The 18,764-nt window shown below is 55.2% G+C and overlaps 1 protein-coding gene across 19 annotated transcripts in view; it reads right to left on the bottom strand.

Annotated features, from left to right (window-relative positions):
• Positions 1–18,764, bottom strand: part of TCF3 (transcription factor 3) — a 79,848-nt gene that overhangs the window by 46,192 nt on the left and 14,892 nt on the right. Inside the window, exon 1 of one of the 19 annotated variants that reach the window (XM_038163707.1) lies at positions 6,377–6,753. The exons of 17 other annotated variants lie outside the window; for them this stretch is intronic. In XM_038163707.1, coding sequence (XP_038019635.1) covers positions 6,377–6,404 — 28 coding nt within the window. In that variant the 5' untranslated portion in view covers positions 6,405–6,753. Of the gene's footprint in view, positions 1–6,376; positions 6,754–18,764 lie in introns of those variants that run through there. One more of the 19 variants, XM_038163708.1, reaches the window with a different exon arrangement.

The raw sequence follows: 18,764 nt of genomic DNA, 5'->3' as shown, positions 1-18,764 counted from the left end.
ACAAAGGAGCGGCAGGAGAAGGGGATGGAGGATAACACAGTCAGGGCTTGATAAAGGTCATCAGCCTGCGGGATGAACCCACCGTGTCCCTTGTCCCCAGCCTCTTCAGGACAAACCTATCCTTGTCCCTCATCCCCAGCCTCCATCCCAGCCTGACAGCCCTGCAAGAAGCAGGATGTCAACGAGGGTCCAAGGGACAATAGTGCAGGGAAACAGACCAAGAATAACACTGGGCTGAGTCAGACCCACAACAGGTGTCAGAGGAGACGCCGCTCTTCACTGTCCCGCGGATCATTTGTGTTCTGGAGGGGCAGCTCTGCTCCCTCTGTGCAACCAAAACAGAGACCCAAGGTGAGGTGACAGTGGGGACACAGCCAGGCTGGCCAGCCCTGTGGTGCCACTGCACTGTGACAGGGTGGGTGACAGGGACCACAGAAGCTGGGAGAGAACAAAGGGATGTCTCAAAGCTCTGGAAGTAGCTCCTCCACAAGGACGTGGCCGGACCCAAACCTGTGGTACCCCCTGTACAGGAAGGTGTCACACAGCACAGTGTCTGTCTTTACAGAATCATGGAGAGGTTTGGGTTGGAAGGGATGCTGAAGCTCATCCCATTCCACCAAGCCATGGCAGGGACACCTTCCACTGTCCCAGGCTGCTCCAAGCCCTGTCCAGCCTGGCCTTGGGCACTGCCAGGGATCCAGGGGCAGCCCCAGCTGCTCTGGGCACCCTGTGCCAGGGCCTGCCCACCCTGCCAGGGAACAATTCCTGCCCAAGATCCCATCCAGCCCTGCCCTCTGGCACTGGGAGCCATTCCCTGGGTGCTGTCCCTGCAGGCCTTGTCCCCAGTCCCTCTGCAGCTCTCCTGGAGCCCCTTCAGGCCCTGCCAGGGGCTCTGAGCTCTCCTGGAGCCTTCTCCTCTGCAGGTGAGCAGCCCCAGCTCTGCCAGCCTGGCTCCAGAGCAGAGGGGCTCCAGCCCTTGCAGCATCTCCGGGGCCTCCTCTGGCCTGGCTCCAGCAGCTCCACGTCCTCCTGCTGCTGTTCCCCAGGGCTGGGGCAGCTCTGCAGGTGGGCTCTCACCTGAGCACAGGGGCACAGGGGCAGAATCCCCCCTCCCCTGCTGCCCACGCTGGGGGCTCAGCCCAGCACAGGGGGGGTTTCTGGGTCAGTGCCCATGGCCGGGGCAGGCTGAGCCTCTCACCCACCAACACCCCAAGCCCTTCTCCCCAGGGCTGCTCCTGATCCGTTCTCCCATAAACACACACACAGCCCTATGAAGAACCTTCCTTATTTCTGCTTCACACACATTCTACAGCATCAACCCATTTGCTACCACAAAACAATTGAAATTCAGGAGATATGGGGTAATTCCCAAAGCCAGGGGTTACATTCCATTAAACAGAAAGCTTCAGGAGAAGGCTGATTGTAAATCCACATCCTGGTTTTTCCAGGTCATTTATTGCACACTCACGGCAGGGCAGACACTCCACACTCACACGTGGATTGCTGTCCAAAGAGACAAAACTCATTCTGCTGAGTGAACAGAGAACTCAGCAGCCTGAAGGCAGCAAGGAGTGAAACACACCGGGTCCCCCGGGGCACTCTCGGTGACCTCTGGTGTTCCTCCAGCCATGGGGTGTTTTGCACACCCCCACCGATGCACAGAGGAGCTGCAACACCCCCACTCACTCCACTTAGCAGCAGCCACCTCTGCTTCCGCTGTGATTTGCATCTTTCCAAGTATTGTTTAATTTGCAATGTAAAATCAAATTACAGCCGCAGAGATGCAACCGGAACACTGGGGAACAGAAATCTTCTCCCACTTGGTTTCCATTACTCACCAAGAAGACGAATGGGGACAGAGGCTTGTTTACTTACAAGTGACCAAAAAAACCCCCAGAAGTTTGCCAGAGAGGCATTTGAGATCAAACAGGCAGGCAGTGCCAGCCGTGTGTACGTGAGCCCTCCCAGCCCTGCACTGCTGCAGCCCCACAGGTAGGGAGGCCAGGGGCTGTTAAAAATTAGACAAATTAAGGATGGCTTCCAAATAATGTGGAAATTATGCGGGGAAGTGGCCAAACACACGTACACCCCACCAGGGTGGCCTTGGCAGTTTGTTTGTGAGCCTCCTCTCAGCGGGGAGAGGGATGGTGGGGAATGACTTGTGCACTAATGCACGAGTCCCTGTGAGCTTCCTCGGGGAAAACAGACCCCAAAGGGGTGAGGGAGACAGCCAGGGGTGGTTATTCCAAGCAGGGGCTGTGATCCTGTGATCCTGCGGGGTGCTGGGCCCCTGTGGATGCCCTTGGAGCGCAGGATGCGGCCGTGGCCCGAGAGCCAGCACTGGCCCAGACGATGATTCAGCCCACAGGAAGGATCATCTCAGAAGAATTGCTGGACACAATGAGGAAAACTTTCCCAAACAAAGCGTTCTCAGCACCACCTGCCTCCCTCCCTCAGCCCCGGCTCCTGCTCGAGAGTAACCTCGAGGCTCTGGTCACCACAACAAAAGTCGGTGTTTTTGTTTTCCCCTTTCCCAAGGTGAGTGTTCCTGGGGCACAGCGGGCTCAGGATTCCATTCTGGCCCCCGAGAGCAACGCAGAAGCTGCCAACAAAGCCCCTGGCCACGTCCAGTTACAGCCAGCAACCCCAGGGCTGCAAACTTCAGGAGCTGGATATACCCAAAATATACAAGCCAGGCTTCTTAAGGAATCCCTAAAGCAAATCCATGGGTCAGAGCACACCAGGTGCAGAGTTTTGGGGATAACTGCATGTACAGCCAAGGAGCTCTCCCTCCCAGACAGCAGCTCTTACAGAATTTGGTCCATGTGACACCACACAGTGAGGTATTTACCTGAAGAACAATTTAAAGACAGATGTGACCTATTTAGAGCTCTGCCAAATATTTCTGTAATTGAATAGACCATTGATTATTTAAATTGCATTAAAAAGGACTGAATTCAATCCACTTGCTTCGACAAAGCACCATTTCCATGAACCACAACTCTTCTTTCCCCTCTTTAAACATAAATACTTCAAGATGTTCAGTTGTCCCTTGCCCTGAAAGGATCCACATCTTTGTATAACCGTACCCCATGCCCTAAATTCCCCTTGTAGCCCTAAAGCCAGAAGGACAAGTCACAGGAAGAGTTTGCCTGAAGACAAATCCCAACCCATCAGCTCTAAGGCTCCCAAGGCTTACGGTGTGTTATGGGGCAGGGCCATCAGCCCCCGTGACCTTGGCAGGAGTCACTGCTGCATGGCACTGTGGGTTCAGGCTGCCAATCAGCCCTCCAGACCTTGTCTGCCACACACTGCTCAGGGGACAACAAAAAGTTGCTCCAGCCCCTCGTGCCCTCATCCCCTTGTCCCTAAATCCAGCTCCAACGCACATTTCCAAGCAGTGCCTAGGCAGGGATTACGGGAGCTGGTGGGGAGGAAGGTTTTATAAATGTCAGTGTGTCACCTGGGACGCAGAGAAGGGCTTGGGGCAGCCCCAGGGAGAGGACAGGACAGAGCCAAGGGCAGCCTGGATCCAGCCCGGGTGTGATGGATCGTGGTGGCACCAGCTCTGGCTGGCACATCCCACCCTCGGCAGGTGCTGCCAGGCTCCTCCTGCCCTGCGAGAGGCGGGCAGTGCACGGCTGGGGGAGCAAAGGGAGCCCACCCTCACCATCCCTGCAGGCTGGGCACCGACTGCACGGCTGGGGGAGCAAAGGGAGCCCACCCTCACCATCCCTGCAGGCTGGGCACCGACTGCACGGCTGGGGGAGCAAAGGGAGCCCACCCTCACCACCCCTGCAGGCTGGGCACCGACTGCACGGCTGGGGGAGCAAAGGGAGCCCACCCTCACCATCCCTGCAGGCTGGGCACCGACTGCCCCTGGGCAAACGGTGGCACGGGGGAGGTGCCAGTAGATGGCACTCAATGAGTAGCACGGATCCTCCTCTTTCCCAGGACTAACCAGCACCGTTCTCCTCCCTGCACATTTCAAACCATTTCCTGTGTGCAGCTTTGGCATCACTCAACAGCGGCTGGCAGGAGCTGGTGCTCCTTGGTCTCATCCCTTGTGCTGGGCAATAAAAAAAGGCCTGAAAAAACCTCACTGCCCAGCCCCTTGGAAGCCCCGGAGATGTCAGGAAAGCAGATTTTATGATTTTTATTGACATCTCTCACGTTACACTGACCATTGTCTGGGCTGTGGATAGGTGACTCCGGGAAGGGGGGAGGCAGATTCCCTTCCCTGCTCCACAGCCAGTGTGGCAAACCCACAGCAGCATCAGCCTGGCCTCACAGCCCATCCCAGCCCCTCCAGGGCTCCCTGCTGCTCAGAACAAGCTGAAGACAAAAAGAGACCCATTAGATTATCTTGTCTGTGTCTCTTCTACATGAGGCTTCGATTTCTGGTGCTTTTGTCAAGCCAAGCACTAACACTCCTTATCAGGAATCCTAATACAACTGTCTAGGAAAATTGACCATTAACAAGCTCCTCTGATATTTGCTCAAAGATTGCTTTCTTTTAACTATCAAATAAATGTTTTCCTACATGAACAAATAGAGCTGCAGCAGCTAAAAACCTGGAGCTGCCGTTTGCTGGGATGGTGAGAGCTGAGCTCACCACTGTGGATAAGAAGCTGCTGTTTTGAAGGAAAGTGGCTGCATTTTGCAAATGCAAGTTTGAAACAAAAAAAAAATTAAAAATTATATGTATAAAAATGAGAATGAGAAAAAAACGCACACCATTCTCAGGCTAGTGCTGCAAGGAAAACAAAGACCAAAGTCATCCCCAAATGCCTGGACTGCCTCCAGCATGTGAGCTCTGCTGGCAGCTCCACCTCTGCTCTGGGGACACCCAGGGCTATGCTGGCCCCTGACAAAGCTCCCTCCAGATGCTCACTGCACCAGGCTCCTGAGTGGCTCAGGAAAGGGGCCTTCCCACCCTGCACTTCTCTTGAGCGAGTTCTGGGCTTGCTGGACTTTCCAGGGTCTGCTGAACACGTAAGGCAGCAGGAAACCCAAAGAAAATCGGTTCCCCATTTGGAGCACAACGTGCCCTAGAAGCCCCCAAGATGGGGCAGGCCAGGATAGACGGGAAGAGGAAGATCTCAGCTGGCAGCTGGTTTGCAAAACCACAGCCCCACACCTTTGCCTCTCAGAGCACCGGCACTGTGCCACCATGGCACAGGGAGCAGGGCCAGGCTGGAGGGAATAAATTGCCCTGGCTGCTCCCACCAGAGCCCTCAACTCTCGACAGAATCAAGGGAAAACAAGCTGTTATCAATCTCTCTGGTGCCCGGGATCCACCACACTCTGGGCTTGTTCATCCAGCTCCTGCCCACACTGCTGTGGTCAGGGCGAGGAGCACACACCAACCTCTGCTCACCTTGGGCACAGAGCTTGAACTCCCTCAGAGTCCCACAACTGGTGGGTTGGAAAGGACCTTAAAGCTTATCTTATTGCACATCCTGCCATGGGTAGGGACACCTTCCACTATGCTAGGGGGCCCATGGGAATCTGCTCCTGGGCTTACACAGCTCTGTCCACCCTGCAATTCCCCCTGATCTTACAGCATCCCAAAGCCTCAGCTGCTCCTTGGCATGCCAGAGAGTGCCCAGCCTGCGCCCAGGATGCTGTCTGACCTACACACACGCCCATGTTTATTTAAACTCAGAGGTGCAGCTTTCCCAAGGTGTCCCTGTACCCCACCTCTGTTCAAAGCAGGCACCTCATGCAGCAGTGATTCAGACTAAGTGGTTCCTCTTAAGTTACAACTCCACACACAAAAAGCTCCAATCAAAGCCTGACCACCTCCAGGGAGCTGTGCCTTCTTTGATTCATATCTAAAACCACCTGAAATAAAAACCATCCCACGAGCCCCTTGTAAGGCAAGGAAACCCCACACCCAGGCCGTGTCACCACAGCAATTAACAATACAGCAATTAACTCACAGTGTGGGGGCCATGGGCGACCCTACACAGGACACCCTCAGCTGCCACCTGAACTTGGTGCTGTGTCCCCAACCTACAGACCCCTCTCCTCCTGCAGCCCTGCCCTGGTCACAGCTGTAACAGGTTTAGGGGACTTAGACACACACAATGGGCAGGCAGCAGACAAAGCCGAGCTGTTCCCGCTCCCAAAAAGGGTTGGGTGTCCTCAAGAAGCTTTAAGGCTCTCAGTTCCTGCCCAACAGCACCAAAACGTACTCAGAACATGAGGAAGAAGATCCCTGCACAATTCCAGCCTGCCCCTCCACAGCCCACCTGCCACCCAATCCCTCTAGAGTTCAACTCCCAGCCAACACACTACAAACCACCCTTCCCACTCCATCCTTCCACCCTTTACCCAAACATCCTGCCAGCTGTGTGGCAGGAGCACGTACCCCTGGACAGCTCGTTCTGGGCTGCCATGTCCCGAGCTGCGGCCGTGAGGAGCCGGTCCCTGCGCCGAGCGCTCCAGCCCAGCCCCGGGAGGGAGGAGCAGCTCCCGGGGCTTCTGTCCTGTCCTGCCCACCACTGCCTGCCTTTGTCTGGGGACTGCAGAGAGTTCACTGCTGGGACAGGCAGAGGCAGGGAAAGGAAAGTTAATGAAGTTTATGGCGTGGATCAGGTTTACCAGGGAGTTTATGAAGCGCTGCCTGGAGAGCAAAGAGCAAATGGACAGCATCTCTTCTAGAGCAGGATTGCTCCTAGGGAGCCCTGGAAAAAAAATCACCCAAGGACTTCAGTCATGCTCTGATCCACAAATGAGGGTGGGCAGGCCCTGGCACAGGGTGCCCAGAGCAGCTGGGGCTGCCCCTGCATCCCTGGCAGTGCCCAAGGCCAGGCTGGACAGGGCTTGGAGCAGCCTGGGACAGTGGAAGGTGTCCCTGCCATGGCAGGGGTGGCACTGGATGATCCCTAAGGTCTCTTCCAGCCCAAAGCACTCTGTGACCCCATGATGTTCTCTTCTTGTTATTTCCTTGCCAGGAGCCCTTTAAAGGCCAGGTCAGCACCAGTGCTGCAGCTGGAGCAGTTTTTGCCCTCTCACAAAAGCCACCTCCACCCAATCCTGCACTGCTCTGCCACGGTGATCCAGGGACTCCTCTGGCACAACCCTGGGCACTGGTTATTGTTTGGCTTTCCTTTATCTGCAGATCTCAAAGCATTTTGTAAATGTTAAACCTCAAAGCCTCTCCAGGGAACAAAACTCTTTCTGCTATTGTACAGATAGAGAGACTTGCCCAAAAATGAGGGCAGAGCTAAGGGAGGCAGCAGAGCCCAGAGCTGAGCCAGCTCAGCTTTTTATTGCCACGAAGTACAGTGGCACAGATTATCCCTGGAAGAGCTGCATGGACAAACACAGCTCCTGGGAGAAGCACTCACTCTCCAGGTGGGAAAGCCTGGCATGATGGAGCACCCAAAAATTTATTTACAACTGGTGCTCCAAACCACAACGTCTCACTCATCTTTCAGTTTTCTTTTTTGGGTTAAAAAAAAAAAAAAAAAAAAAAAGAAGAAAAAAAAAAAACAGTTCTATAGTTTCAACTTTTTAGAAAATTATTTAAAGAATACAGAACAAAAAACCACAATGATTTTAAAAATACAAAGCAAGCTGGGGGAGAAGGGCTCTTCTCTATTTCTGAGCTGACCCAGGAGGGCTGGGCAGGGCAGGGAGCTGGGGGACATGCTCCTGCCTGGCTCTCAGCTCCTGCTGCCCGTGGGGGCTGTAGGGACCTCCCCATCTTTTCACCCAGCTTTATTTCCCATGAATTTCAATTTAATGAACCTGAGGGCCAGCAGGAATTGGGAATTCAGTGCCACCCAGTGCTTTGCCCAGTGCTGCAGGGAAACTGCAGTGAGCCAGAGGGGATGGAACTGTAGCAGCACTTTACTTGGGACATCACTCAGCGCCTGTAAGCTCCAGCTCTGGGAGAAACCCCAAATCACTGAGTGTCTGGGATGGGAAGGAGCCAGCACAAGGTGCCCTGGCAGCTGGAAAACATCACAGGAATGAAGACAAGCAGCAGCAGGAGCAGCCCAGCACAGGCACCCTCTGGGATGCACAAACTGCTTCGCTCGGGCTGTAAGGGTGCTGGGAGCAGCTCCCTCGGGAAGCAGGTGAAGTGCCAGGCCTAGGGAACCTCCGGTGGTGACTAAAACAGCAACCAAAGAGAAGCCCAGAAGTTTGCTGTGAACTCATGATTCCAGACATCACTTCCCTGGGATGCCTCAATTCCCAGACCCTTCTCAGAGGGTCTCTCCCTCAAGCCCAGGGTCTCAGGGGACAGACACTCCTCCAGTTTCTGACCTACACATGGTGCTCTGCACCACAGGAAACCTGGAAGAGCAGAACCGGCCATGAAGAAGGCATGGAGTGACAGGACAAGGAGGAATGGCTTCCCACTGCTGCAGGGCAGGGTTAGATGTGATTTTGGGAAGAAATTCTCCCCTGGCAGGGTGGGCAGGCCCTGGCACAGGGTGCCCAGAGCAGCTGGGGCTGCCCCTGGATCCCTGAAGTGTCCCAGGCCAGGCTGGACAGGGCTTGGAGGAACCTGGGGTAGTGGAAGGTGTCCCTGCCCATGGGAGGAGGTGGCACTGCATGAGCTTTGAGGTCCCTTTTGTCCCAAACCAGTCTGGAATTTAGTGAAGAGCATGCAAAAACCCCACAGGACAGAATTCAGGACTCATCTTCCACTCCAAGCTGCTCAGATCCAAGTGGTGCTTCCAGCATGACAGAACTCCACTTGGATCAACCTCACGCTTCCCTGCGGAGCCAGGCAGTTCCTGGAAAGTCAGTGCAGGGAAGCAACACCTCAGTACCACGAGCCCTGCAAAGGGGGGTCACCAGAACTGCCAGCCTCTTCCAGGGTTCCCCTGCAGCTTGGGAAGGAGCCAGAGCTGGAGGGGACACGAGGCAGCTCTTGGTGACCCACGGGGAGAGGCCGGGCAGAGATTTCAAGGCACCTCGGCCAGAAACAGCAGCTTAACATTCAACAAACCCCAAGTTCTGAGTTCTGAACTGATGGAAACCGAGAGGACCTGAGCAGGGGCTCTGCTGCCCACAAGGCAGCCCAGGCTCCTTCCCCTTCAGCTGTTTCACCCCCCGTTGCTTCTGCAGCCCCAACCTCAGAGGCTGCTCCTTACATCACTGCCAGGCTGCAGACAGTGAAGGGAGCACAGCTGGGACGGGCACCACTGAGGCCCCACACTTGGCCAAAAGGGAATTGGATTCCACCAAACCCAAATCAGGCGTCTCAGGCGTGAAGGTCAAGCAAGAAGGTGCAAAGTGGAGCTGTCTGGGTGAGGAGAAGCTGTGGATGGCAGCCTCGGGGCACGGGGGATGCTCCCCAAGGAAGTTCAACATGCAGGACCCCCAGAGGTTCAGAATGGCTCAGCTGGCCAAACCCACCCTGCCCTTTCTCTCCATCCTGCACCTTCACTCCCCACTGATTTCCATGGAAGTGCTTAATTAATTAATTAAAGTGGTGATGGCTGCTGGGCTTCATGATACCAACAGCACGTGGGTGGGCAAAGAGAAGGGGGACAAGAACCAGGACAGCTCCAGGGTTTGGGGCAAACACTGCCCAGATGGGACCACTGTCCCTGGGAGAGCAGCCACACACCTAAGGACAGGGGCCCAGGACCCGCTCCTTCCACACCCACCAGTGCCACATCCCCAAGGCTGGCTGTGCCAGCATGGAGATGGCTTTTGCTCTGCACATCCCTGGGCTCAGGGGATACCTTTGGATTGCCCAAGGGACCCCTCACAGAGGCAGAGACAACAAGGCTGACCCAGAGCTCGATGGTGCAATCCCAACCCTGCTCCTGGCACGCACCTCCCATCCCAAAGCATCCACAGGGTGACAGCCCTGCCAATAATGGCACAGCCAGAGCCTCCTGCCTCAGTGCCCAGCACCTCCGAGGCCAGAGAGCCTCTCATGCCATGGGAAGGTGCCCCAGCCCTCCCGCGGCACAGCCGCCAGCCTTTCCTGGGAGAGATTTTAGAGTTAAAGCAACACCGGTAGTGGGATTGTCAGCAGCACAAATGCACAATCAGGAGGGGAAGATGTGGGGGGAAAGCATCCAACTGGCAAATATAATACTTGGAAGGAAAAGTAGATTTTTAAAAAAATAAAAAATGAGGGGGTGGCAAAAAAAAAATCTCAGGAAGTCATCTAGTCATTCCTGCTCTTTGCAGAAACAATAGACTCGGGATGCTGGCTAAGTTATAAATAATCCTGCTGGCTACACAACACAAATCCAAGACAGGAGCAGGGTAACTATCAGCTCCATGGAAAGTGAGTCACTACCTTCTTACAGCATTCCCAAAAAGGGAAAACACCACGGCCCCATTCCCGCTCTGCTCCATCAGCCAGGACCTCATCCCGAGGGCCGGAGCAGCTCGGTGACACAAGGTGGTGACACAATGTGTGACACCCTGAGCCACAGCAAGCTCCAGCAGCAGCGAGGCTGAGCCCAGAGCAGAGCAGGACACACAACCTGACACTCACAGAATCCCGGCATATCCTGAGCTGGAAGGGACCCCCAGGGATGATCAGCCCAGCCCCTGTCCCTGCACAGGCACCCCAACACCCCCACCCTGAGCCCCCCTGGCAGCGCTGTCCAAACGCTCCTGGAGCTCTGGCAGCCTTGGGGCCGGGAGCATTCCCAGCAGCCTCGGGGGGAAGAACCTTTCCCTCAGCTCCATGGCAAGCCCTGGCACAGCTGCAGCCCTCGCTGGCCTCCTGTCCCTGTCCCAGAGCAGAGCTCAGCCCCTGGCCCTGTGCCTGCCCTGGGGAGGAGCTGCAGCCCCGAGGAGCCTCCCCTCAGTCTCCTGTGCTCCAGCTGAACGAGCCGAATGCCCTCAGCTGCTCCTCAGCCCCTTCCCCAGCTCCGTGTCCCTCCTTTGGGCACTCTCCAACAGCTTTGGGTCCTTCTGACACTGTGGGATCAGTGGCAAGAAAGCTCAAATTGGGGAAAATAATGGGAAGCCACCAACTCCACAACATCCTTCTCTTTTTAGAAAGGAAGTTGCCATTGTGAGATGCTTTGGCTGAGCTGTTTTCCAGATCCCTCCTCTGAACCTGAGAGCAAGCACAGAGATGAGCAAAGCCAACACGCCTCAAGATGCTGCCAGAACTGCCCCAGGAAGGGGGGGTGTGCCAGGGCCTGTGCCCCAAACACAGCCCTGCTGGAGAGACACTGCCCCTCTGGCCTGGCAGCTCTCAGAGCAAAGGGAACTTGCACCTTTTTGGGCACCCAGAACATCTTTGTCACTTCTCTGTGCTTGTGGCCGACCAGGACACGGAGCACAGAGGGAAGCACCCAGGACCACGGCTGTCCCTGCATGGCCACAGCCCCCAGGAGCCCTCATGTCAAGAGCAGAACATGGAATCAAGGAATGGTTTGGGTGGAAAGAGACCTCAAAGCCCATTTCACTCCACCCCTTCCACTATTCCAGGGTGCCCTGTTCAACCTGGCCTTGGAAATTTCTATGGATGGAGAGCCCCCAGCCTCTCTGAGTAACTGATAAAGGGAAAGAGCTTCCCAACTGGAGACTTGGAAGTGACATAAGTTCTTCTTTCTTTAAAAAAAAAAAAAAAAAAAAGAAGCTTCCTGACTTGTTATTCCATTACCCAAATCTGGAAATGTAATCATATTAGTTCAGCTGCATTAACACAACAAAAAACCCCAACAAAAACTGTCTTAAAAATTGAATTGATCTCCAAGGAGTGAAGAGAAAGGAGAACAAAAGTCAGAAACCCAAAGCAAGCAGCTCCCCCTGCGAGCACCATGGCCAGCCCAAGACACTCTCCGACGACAGATTCACAGAGGATATGAAATAATCAGGATGTGATGTGATTTTTAAGAGCTTTTTTTGCCAGGTAGGTGAGGTAAAAGGTCAGTAAGAACCATGTGAGCACACCCAGCTCAGCAACGTAATGCTGAGTTTGTCAGAGCTTAACTCAGCTTAAACAGACCTCAGTCAAGGGGAAAAATCCAGCCTCGAGCCAAGTGGGAAGTCCAGGCAGCTCAGAGGGACTGTGGGGATGTGCAGAGTTGGCTCAGCAATCCTCTGACTCCCAAAGCCTTCAGCAGCCCAAGCAGCAGCAAAGCCCTGCTCCTGTTCTCTGGTACCTGGGGAGCACTGCCCAAACCTTCCTGTGTGGGAAGGGGCTTGGAGCAGCCACTGCTCCAGCTGAAGGGAAAAACCAAAGAGCCTCAATCCCCATCCTGGGAGCTGCAGCCGGGGCCCTTTCAGGGAGCAGCAGGAGCAATGTGAGGGGCTCCTGCTCAAACCCACCTGATGGGCTGGGAAAATGTACTGAATGCCACCTGGTTTGTGATGAAAGGGACCTCTAAGCCCATCCAGTCCCACCTCCGACCTTGGTGGAGAACCTTCCACTGTTCCAGGCTGCTCCAAGCCCTGTCCAGCCTGGCCTTGGGCACTGCCAGGGATCCAGGGGCAGCCCCAGCTGCTCTGGGCACCCTGTGCCAGGGCCTGCCCACCCTGCCAGGGAACAATTCCTGCCCAAGATCCCATCCAGCCCTGCCCTCTGGCACTGGGAGCCATTCCCTGGGTCCTGTCCCTCCATCCCTTGTCCCCAGTCCCTCTGCAGCTCTCCTGGAGCCCCTTCAGGCCCTGCCAGGGGCTCTGAGCTCTGCCTGGAGCCTTCTCCTCTGCAGGTGAGCAGCCCCAGCTCTGCCAGCCTGGCTCCAGAGCAGAGGGGCTCCAGCCCTTGCAGCATCTCCGGGGCCTCCTCTGGCCTGGCTCCAGCAGCTCCACGTCCTCCTGCTGCTGTTCCCCAGGGCTGGGGCAGCTCTGCAGGTGGGCTCTCACCTGAGCACAGGGGCAGAATCCCCCCTCCCCTGCTGCCCACGCTGGGGGCTCAGCCCAGGACACAGCCAGGAGCGGAGCTGCCACCAAAGACAAGTTGCTGAGAGTAAATCTAATCCCTCTCCCTTGTGGGGCTGGAGCTCCAGCACCTCACAGGCCTTGCAATGACCACCCAGCCAGACAAATCCAGCTTGGGATGGAAGGTGTGAACACTTTGAACCATGAGACAAGAAATGAAGGAACCCTGCTTTAATTTTTTTTTTTCAAAAAGGGAAAAAAAACCCAACCAACCATATGTGATGGGGAGGCACATCCACCTTCCCACAGCTTTTTGGGCCATTCATCATTTGGATAAAATCCAGTTTCCCATTGAAATTCAGCTGGACTTTCAAATGCAAATCCGAGGAGGAGAGCAACATATGGTAGAGGTTAGTGCGTATTTTTCCTAATTAGATGGCAAACTGCTGCTTTGTGTAACAATGTTAACAGGGCAGGAGGAGCCTTTGCAAGGGAGACCACATCACTGCAGAATAAAATGTCCCAGAAAGCAGAAGGGGCCCAGGCCACCCCCGCTCTCAGGGAAGGTCACGCACTCACCACCACCAGGATGGGTTTTGTCACTTGTCAAAAGTGAGATTTGTCCCCCCAGCTTGGGAGAGATGAGACTGAAAGGTAAGAGAGAGTGTTGGCAACACCAGTGACCCCAAGGTTTGTCCGGAAGGACTTTGGCTTCTTCCAGGTCAGGTTGTCCCCAGGGGTGGCCCTGGATGCTACATGCACCTGGGAGGGCTTTTGGAGGGGGAAAATATTACCAACTCCTTACCCGAGGGGCCAGGGATGAAGGAATGATGGGCAGAAGATGCTTCAGAACTCCCTGAGAAGGGGAGGAACAGCTCTGCTTCGAGCAGTGCCCAGCAAGCCACCACCAAATGCACCCCAGGAGAGGCAAGTGCCACCACCAGGGGTGACCCCAGACATTGCTGGCCACAGCCAGTGCCCACAGACAGGACGTCACCCACTCTCCTGGAAGGTTATTCCCAGCTAGGACAAGTCAAGGCTTATGGATAACTGTCCCTTGCCCTGCTTGGTCCCAAAAAAGCCACCTCCTCATGTCCCTATGTGCTGGAGGCTGCCCTCCCTCCCAGCCCTGGCCCCAGAGGCTCTGATACAAAGCTCATTTGTTTATTTTCAGTCCCTGTCTAACCAGGCAAACTCCCCTGCTAGAAAAAGCTTATGCCACATTAACTTCACCTCCTTCTTACTCCTGACGCAATCCCCAGCTAAATTTAGAGGAAGACATTGCCTGAGGTCACTTTGGAGGTGGGGATGTGCTTCCCAGGTTTCACAGGCAGATGGACAGTGTTTTTTAGATTTTTCTCCCTGCTGGCTTTGGAGCTGGGCCTACCTGGCGAGTTAATTGAAAAATTCAGGATTAAAAAATGAGGGCAGATGTCCTGGACTGTCTCTTTCCCTTCTTTACTGGGGGAGTGAGGCACTGGAGGCAACTTCCCTCCAGAAATATTAATCAGGGTAGGGAGAAGAGCATCCAGACAGCCACTGCAGGAACTCTCAAAAGCTGAACCAAGAAATCTTCTCTCACAGCTCAAATTTTCCCTTTCTGACTTTGTTCAGATGTACTTTCACCCTGCAAGACAGGGCCAGGCAGATGAGGATCTCTGCAACCCATTGGCAAAATCCTCATCCTCCATCCTCCCCCAACCCGAGGCAAATCCCTGTTTGGATGGCAAAGACAGAATGGCCACAGTAGCTGCTCCTGGGGAACGCACTGCCACCAGTTTGAATCCTGCCCAGGAGTTGGATTCTCTGGCAGAAAAACCACAAACAGTGCCACACCTGCGGGCACAATGACATCTGTGGGCACTGCATTGCTGTGATGGGGGGGTTGGCCTAGCCCCCACTGGGGAGCATTATGGGGGTTCTGTCCCCTGTCTGTCCCCCACATGGGCTCTCTGCTGTCACACAGCCCCATTCTGGGGCCCTGAGAGCGCCGAGCCTGGATTGCCTCAGGTGATCCCCGATCCTCAGCCGTGCTCCCAGGCCCCTGTACAATTACACATTCAGCACCACAATGTATTTCAAACTGTATTTCATGCCTCATTTGGCAACAAAATTAATTAAACTCTAAGTCACCACTGAAGGAGTGCAGCACCTCTTCCCTCAGTGGAAGTAAAACTCAATTTGTTTAAGCTAATGTGCTAATCAAAGCTTGCCAGGTATTTGGGGACCTCCCGGCACAGGGGGCTCTAAAGTGTGCACAGGATGGGTTCTGCTCGGAGGGGACCAGGCACTGACTGTCCAAGCACAGGGCCAGGGAGCAGCCTCTGAAAGAGCTTGGATTTCCTAAAATGCAATCCCTCCCCAGCAGTGCCAGGCACCTGCAGCAAGGCCAACTTATCATCCCAGGCCTTCGAGGGTCTGGGAGCTGCCCACTAGCTGGAAATCACAGAGTCCTGGAACATCCTGAGCTGGAAGGGACCCACTGGTCCATGAGTGCAGCCCGTGTCCCTGCACAGGCACCCCAACAACCCCAGCCTGAGCCCCCCTGGCAGCGCTGTCCAAACGCTCCTGGAGCTCTGGCAGCCTTGGGGCCGGGAGCATTCCCTGGGGAGCCTGGGCAGTGCCCAGCAGCCTCGGGGGGAAGAACCTTTCCCTGAGCTCCATGGCAAGCCCTGGCACAGCTGCAGCCCTTGCTGGCCTCCTGTCCCTGTCCCAGAGCAGAGCTCAGCCCCTGGCCCTGTGCCTCCCCTGGGGAGAAGGGGCACCCAGAGGATCACTGCCATCCTGCCTTCCCAGGCTGATCAGATTGAGGCTGCTGCATGGATCCAGCTGGGCTTGGGATGTGCCAGGGAAACCACAGCACCTGTCCCTGGCACTGCCCAGGTCCCTCGTCCTGGCCACACAGGAACTGGTGGGCAATTCAGTGCCCCCACTCCCAGCTGTTGGAGGTGCTGGGAGAGGGCAGGATATCGCAGCCCAGACAGATGGGAATCCAACAGGCAGACAGAACCATAGAGTGATTAGAGCTGGAGGAACCTTAAAGCTCATTGCCACCCCCTGCCATGGCAGGGACACCTTCCACTGTCCCAGGCTGCTCCAAGCCCTGTCCAGCCTGGCCTTGGGCACTGCCAGGGATCCAGGGGCAGCCCCAGCTGCTCTGGGCACCCTGTGCCAGGGCCTGCCCACCCTGCCAGGGAACAATTCCTAATTCCCAAGATCCCATCCAGCCCTGCCCTCTGGCACTGGGAGCCATTCCCTGGGTGCTGTCCCTGCAGGCCTTGTCCCCAGTCCCTCTGCAGCTCTCCTGGAGCCCCTTCAGGCCCTGCCAGGGGCTCTGAGCTCTCCCTGGAGCCTTCTCCTCTGCAGGTGAGCAGCCCCAGCTCTGCCAGCCTGGCTCCAGAGCAGAGGGGCTCCAGCCCTTGCAGCATCTCAGTGGTCTCCTCTCCACTTGATGTGGGTAAACGTTTTGACATCTCAGAGACAGCTCTATTGTCCCTACATCCACCACAGCCTCTCCCCGGGCTCCCTCCCTTCCCATGATGGAAATGGCCCTGGGTGAATCCTGCACCCAGAGCAGGGAGCACAGGCTGGGCAGGAGTGAAGAGGATCCTCTCTAGGCCACCAAGACAACAGAGACAAGAGTCAGGAACCAGGTATTTACAGGGTCTTTCAGTTGTGTGCATTGGGGAATGTAGGGCCAGGTGAGAGATGAGGCCCTCCAGAGTAACAAAATAGCACTCTGCACTAAATCCACCCCCTTAAGACACCCATTTGTTGTCCCTAATTAAAAATACTGCTAATAATTGCAATTTGAGTGTCACTGCACACAACCATTAATAATGGAGATGCACCAGGCTGAGGAGCTGGTCACACGTGGGACACGTGCTGCAGCAGGGCACCCCACAGGGCATGAGGAATTGCAAATTAGCAGCAGCCAGGTCCAGCAGCAACACTTGCCAGACCTGCTGGGTCCCTTCCAAAGCCATCTCTCCCCTTTGGAAAAGGCACAATGAGCACGGAGGCCTGGAGCTGCAAGGCTGAGCCAACATGTGCTGCTCAGGCAGCCCCGGCTTGGGGCAGGATTAGAGGTGAGCTCGGGCAGAGCTGCACCAAATCCCAGAGCCCTGTCCCCCAGAGACAATGTAAGAGCTCAGAATGGAGATGAGAGCCCTGGGGAACAGGGCAGGGACAGAGAGAATTCACAGAATCCCAGAACGGTTTGGATTAGAAGAGACCTTAAAGCCCATCCAGTGCCACCCCTGCCATGGCAGGGACACCTTCCACTGTCCCAGGCTGCTCCAAGCCCTGTCCAGCCTGGCCTTGGGCACTGCCAGGGATGCAGGGGCAGCCCCAGCTGCTCTGGGCACCCTGTGTGCCTGCCCACCCTCACAGGGCAGAATTTCTTCCCAGTATCTAAGCTGAACTTACTCTCTTTTCTTACTAATTGCTGTCCACCAGCTCCTCTCATTAAACACAGGGCAGTGCTGGAGCTTGTACCAGTTCTTTTAGAAGGTGCACACCAGGCCCAGCTTCCCGTCAGCCCCTCAGATTTTTACACGAGACACATTGATCCCATCAGAGCCCCTCGAGCCTCACTGCCTGGAACTGCCTCATCCATGGGAGGAAAGAGCTCTGCTGGGAAGAGAGCCCCGCACTGCCTCAGCAATTCTGGCAAAGTTAAAACTGAGTTTAAACAAGAGCTGTGGCAAATTGGCAGTTTCTAAACAAAAGCTGTCACTTATATCAGTACAGCTTTGGCTCTGGCACCCCTAGCATTCTCTGTACTATTTCCCAGTTAAAGATCTTAAATCCAGCCAGGAGGATTCTTCTCCAGGTGGGAGATGAACAAAAGAAACCCCAAAGAACCTCCTAAAACCTTCCCTTGAAAACACGCACCCTTCACCCCTCAAGTTAAGCACACACAGAGAAGGGACTAGGTTACATTTTCCTGTTCCCAGCTGCTAGAGGAGCCCCGAGCTGCTGCCAGAGCATCCCCAAAGCACTGTCACCCTGTCCCTGCTCTTCCCAGACTCACTCCTCATGTGTACCAGCTGTCCTCTGGCAGGACAGGACATCCTCACTCCCAGCAGTGAAATTAAAATTCAAGGGGAAGCAATTAATTGCAAGAAAGAGAGAACCCTTCATATTCCAAGCCAGGCTGGACAAGGCCTGGAGCAACCTGGGATAGTGGAAGGTGTCCCTGCCCATGGCAGGAGATGGAATGAGATGGGTCCAAATTCTTCTGCGATTGTGTTTCAACATCACTGCAAAGGCACAGGAGAAGCCTCTGTGCAGGTGGGGAATCCCTGGGAGCAGGAAAATGCACTCCAGGACAGGAGGATCACAGATGGGGTGTGACGCTGGATTAAGGCACACAGGTGTGAAGACCTTCCCCTGCCATTTCTAGCCCCAAACATGCTGTTTCCTCCTGACCTGCCCTCCCTGCCCCCAGCTTTTGGGCCCTCCAGCTCTGTTCCTCCAGACCTTGCTTTCCTGGTAAATGGGATGTGCCCCACGGGAAAAACAGGGAGCAGAAAGGGGAGAGGGAGGAGAACAGGAGCTTCCCAAGGACAAACCAAAGCAGAAAGCCCAACTGGCACAGAGGAGATGAACTCACTGAGTGCCCAGGCTTTGTTAGCAGCAGGGTGGGGACTGCAGCACACAGGTGTGTCCCTGCCATAGCTGGAGCATCCTCCTGCATCCTGGGAGTGGGCCCTGCCAGCAGCAGCAACAGAAAGGCTCCAGCGCTGTGGAGAGCAGGGGGTGGCAGGGACTGTACTTGGAGGAATGAGTCTGCATGGCTTTGCAAGCTGGACCTGGCCATGACAAGGATTTTCCATGGAATCACAGAATGGTTTTCAGGTTACCTTAAAGCTCCTCTCCTTCCAAACACTTGTTGTGACCAGGTTCACCTTCCATTGTTCCTGGCTGCT

This window comes from Motacilla alba, chromosome 28, assembly GCF_015832195.1.
Source record: "Motacilla alba alba isolate MOTALB_02 chromosome 28, Motacilla_alba_V1.0_pri, whole genome shotgun sequence".
Taxonomy (NCBI): Eukaryota; Metazoa; Chordata; class Aves; order Passeriformes; family Motacillidae; genus Motacilla; species Motacilla alba.
Note: the sequence above shows the minus strand (reverse complement) of the source record. Positions and strands in the feature narration are given on the sequence as shown.